Here is a 4,135-nt window from a genome sequence, read left to right as displayed (position 1 = left end):
CAGCGACGCCGGGCCCGCACAGAGGCACGCCAGCGCGCCCCGCTGCCCGGAGGGAGCCACACACGTTCGGAGCGAGCAGGAGCCGAGGAATCTGAGGGAGGCGACGAAGGCGACGAAGGCCACGGAAGCGCACGGCCCTCCGTGGTCGGCAGGGCGCGGCCACCCACGTGGGCGCTCAAGAAATGCGCGTCGCTGAAAGCACTGTCTGTCAGACAACCAGGAGCCAGCAGGAGCCGGCAGGCCGGGCAAGCCCCAGTGGCCTGGAAGGCAGAAGACCGTCCACGGGGGAGCAGAGACAAGGGAGGGACCGGGCAAGGGGAGGCCCGGACGCGGGAAGCTCACGTGCCAGCCTGGCACTGCCAAGTGCCCCTCTTACCCACCGCGTCTTCATGATTTTCTTCCTCACAAAAGTAACCACAGTGCACAATAAAGAGGCTTTTAAATACCGTGTTTTGCAAAAAGACGCCCTAACAGCGGGAGACGCCCTCAGGGAATGAGAAGACATCTGAGGGGAGCTGGCCGGCCCCGGGGCCTTTCTGGCTGGACCCTCCCAGGCCGCCCAGCCCGCCCAGCCCCAGCCGTGGGTCCCACACCTCTGCCCTGGTCTGCTTCGGGGAGGGGCAGGCCAGGCCGCGGCGCCGCCTGCGTGCCGCTCGCCCTCCTCACCCCTGCTCGGCTGCAGCCTAATGGGCCTGGTCCGGGCGGGCGCGGGCATGAGAGAAACAGCAGCTACCAGTGTGATTATTCTCTTCTCGGAAACACAGCTCACTGCCTCCTAAATCGGTCCACGCAGACCACAGTGGCTGAAGTGCTTTCCTTAAAAATAGCTGAGGATGATTAGCTGCCGGGTGGTAATAGGGGTTTTAAGCAAGCCTCTAAATTAACTCCTGAGAAGTCTGTGCAGAACCTCGGCGCTGCGTCCTCGCTGGCAGAGCCTCGCCGTTCCCGGCAGCACATGCAAATCGGGCACCGCGTCTCGTCCTGCCAGGGTTTGCTCACTTTGCGGGGCACAGGCCACAGCTGAGCAGAGCACCCAGCTCCTGGCCAGCTCCTCTGGCTTCCGGGCCGCCCGGGCCGCCCGACCGGCGGATGCCGGATGCTGGAGGGAGGCTGCCGGCCCAGCACACCGAGCTGGCGCACGGCGGGCTTGGGGTGCGGGTGGGGGCCCCGAGCCAGCCAGCCCCTTTCAGGCTGCGGAAGGGGGCTTGGAAGCCATCCCCCGACCGCTTCCTGAGGGCGCTCCGGGTTCCGCGGGCAGCAGCCGCCAGCCGGCGCCCTACCTTCCTGAAGTCCTGGGCGCCGATCCTGCCGCCGGGGTCCCTGCTGACGGCGAGGAACCGCTTTCTGAACGCGGGGTCCTGCTGCCGGAAGTAGCCCTCGAGCCTGCGCAGCGCCTGGTGCTGGGCCACGGCCTCGGTGGGGGCGCCGTCCTGGGCGGGCTCGGTGCTGCAATGCCAAGCGGCCTCAGCGCGCCCCAGGAGGGCTCACTGCCGGCCCGGAGCAGCGCTGCTCCCGCCGCGCGTGACCCGGGCTGACCTGCGGCCGAGCTCGAGCCGCCGGCCGAGGGTGGCAGCTCCCGACCGCGCACGCAGCCAAGGGGACGAGCTGGGGACCGGGCCGGGGGTGCCCGTCCTCCCGGGTGGCGCTGAGTGGCCTTCGTGGAAACTGCGCCGGGGGGAGGGGACCCCGTGGTGCAGCGGGACCCCGGCTGCGGGGGCGGGGGGTCCTGCAGGTGGGGGACAGCCGCTTCCTTGGGTGTCCAGGAGCCCCCCGGGCCACCGGCTCTCCTGGAGGGTGACGCCCCTCTCCGCGGGCGCGACAGGAATGCCCACACTTGGTGCAGAGCCACTGCCTCGCCTTCCTCGGCTGGCTCTCAGAGGCAGGCCTGTGTCCCCTCAGCACGCCACCGAGCTCTGAACACCATCTCCGCCGTTGACAGAGCGGCCTCTGCCGAGCGCCCGCTGCTCCCACCTCATCAGCACAGGTGAAACCTCGCCACCTCGCGCTCTGGGCGCGGTCACGGGCCTGGCGGCGCGGGGCGCGCTTTGCCCTCTTGCGGATGTATATAAGCCTGAACAGGCAGGTTAAAGTAATGCCTTTTCATTAGCCTATACCTGCATTTTTCAGAATGAAGGACTAGAATATTCATCAGCCCGACTTTGAATGGGCTCACTAAGTAGGCTTTATCGTCACGGGTCAATGTGGCAATCATTTTAATAATTCTATCATTCATGTTAGAAAATGTTAAGCGGTTTATCGGCTGTCTCTGCAGCGAGTGCTGGCGGCCGTGAGGAGCCTAAGTTTCTGGGGAAGAAGCGCCCGAAGGCGGGTGCGTGACTGCGAGCGGCAGGCAGGTTCTCCAGGAGCCCGGCGCCCGGGCACCCGGCCCCACGCCCACGGGGTGCCAGCAGCCGAGGCCGGTCCCCTGAGGCCGCTCGGCCTCCTGCTTCACTTCTAGAATGAACAGGTCAAGGCGCTCGTCCCTGAGGTGCCCGCCTGCTCTGGGATCCCCCGACTCTAATCACTGTATTTATAGCTTGCCACCCTTCTTATTTAAATAATGAAATATTTAAATACTCATTCAGTCAGCAAATATTTACGAAGGGTCTATTCCGGCGTGGGCGCTGTGGTTTAACCTTGCTGTCTCTTACCTTGCAGAAAGACCTGGCTGCGGCTGCGGGAGCTCAGGAGAGGTGGCGGCCGGGCCCGGGACCCCCATGCGGGCCAAGAGCTGCTTGTAGAGGACCCTGCCCGAGGCCGGGTCCTGAGACATGCTGCAGAGTCTGAACGCCAAAATAACGGGGTCACGCCCATGACAAAGACGAGACCTCGCAAGGGACGGCCCCTCTGCCTGCTGGCGTCGGAGCGACCACCGTCCCCCTGCCCAGCCCCCCGGACCCCGGTGCCCCAGGAGTGCTGGTGTGCCCGCACGAAGACTCGGTGTGTGCACCCCCTGGACGCAGCACGCACGGCCAGCCCTGGACTCGGCTCCAACAGCCCCCCGCCAGAGGGTGGGTCTCCCTCAGGGGCCCACACGGCCTCTGGGTGACCGGCGTGGTGGGGCAGGAATGACCCTGGAATCGCAGATCTGCAAGCGCTGAAACCCCCAGCCCGAGCACTCGCCGCTCCTGCTGTCCCTTCTATTTCCAGACAGAGTCCGCACCCCACCCACGCCTTCTTCGCATTTCCCCGGGGCTATCGGTCCTCACCAGCACCCCTGGGGCGCCGCCAGGAACAGTCTTTGGCTTCAAGCACGGCCTCTCCGTGACAGCCCTGAGCCCCCAGGCCACAGTGCAGACTCCCCTCGATGCCTTCACCCCACTCCCACCTCGCGCCCAGCAAGCCGGCCCCGTCCCCGGCACCCCCGGAACCAGGGACGCGTGTGACCAGTGCACCTATCACATAAGACAGCTGTCTGCAGCAGGAGCTGCCGGCAGAGGGGCGCCCGTCCGGGGGTTCCAGTTAGAGCCCCCTGCTCGGGCAGGGCTGATCACCGGGCGCCCGCCCACGGAGAGAGCTCTGAGCATCGTCTCTGAAGGGGCCTCGGCAGAGTTGCGTTTCTCTTACTTCCAGTGACAGCTAATGCCGTTTTGATTTTTTCTACTTATTAACCTAGATTTTAACAAAGCAAAGGAAGTCTCCTGCCCACTGCCTCTGGCGGACGAAGACAGCTCGTTAGGATCCGACCACCTGCTTCCTGCTACCGTCTGGCAGGCCGGGGGCTGTCTCACAGGGACGGAGGGGGACAGGCCACTGTTTCCAAAGTCATATATTTCGGGAAAAAGCAGAGTCCCCAGCAGTCGGCCCGCGGGTACAGCCTGCGCCGGAAGCTGCCCCTGACGGGAACAGAGGCCCCTTCTCTCTCTGGGAGCTGGCCCTGCCCTGCAGCCACTGTCCAGGCCGTGACCTCACCTCAGCCTCCCCCTCCTCCGCCTGCACCGTGGAGGGACGAGGGACGCCGTGGCCGTCGCAGCGCTGGGCTCCGGCTGAGTCCCATGCCGGCTCCCTGCCGTAGCCCGCGGGCGCTCCCGCCACCCTGCGCCCCGAAGTGCCGCCCCTCCCCCACGTGGCTCACATAGGAAGCCCCTGACTCAAGCTGACGGCAGCTTCCACCGACCCAGGCCGTGTCTGTGCC

The 4,135-nt window shown here is 65.8% G+C and overlaps 1 protein-coding gene across 1 annotated transcript in view; it reads right to left on the bottom strand.

Annotated features, from left to right (window-relative positions):
- Positions 1 to 4,135, bottom strand: part of EFCAB6 (EF-hand calcium binding domain 6) — a 127,605-nt gene that overhangs the window by 62,543 nt on the left and 60,927 nt on the right. Inside the window, exons 15-16 of the mRNA XM_012735104.1 lie at positions 2,652 to 2,783; positions 1,281 to 1,446 (exon numbers count right to left, since the gene is read on the bottom strand). Of these exons, the coding sequence (XP_012590558.1) occupies positions 1,281 to 1,446; positions 2,652 to 2,783 (298 nt within the window). The remainder of the gene's footprint in view (positions 1 to 1,280; positions 1,447 to 2,651; positions 2,784 to 4,135) is intronic.

This window comes from Condylura cristata, unplaced genomic scaffold, assembly GCF_000260355.1.
Source record: "Condylura cristata isolate star-nosed mole 26May11 unplaced genomic scaffold, ConCri1.0 scaffold00004, whole genome shotgun sequence".
NCBI classification, from domain to species: Eukaryota; Metazoa; Chordata; class Mammalia; order Eulipotyphla; family Talpidae; genus Condylura; species Condylura cristata.
The sequence above is the reverse complement of the archived record's forward strand: the minus strand, read 5'-3'. Positions and strand labels throughout refer to the sequence as shown.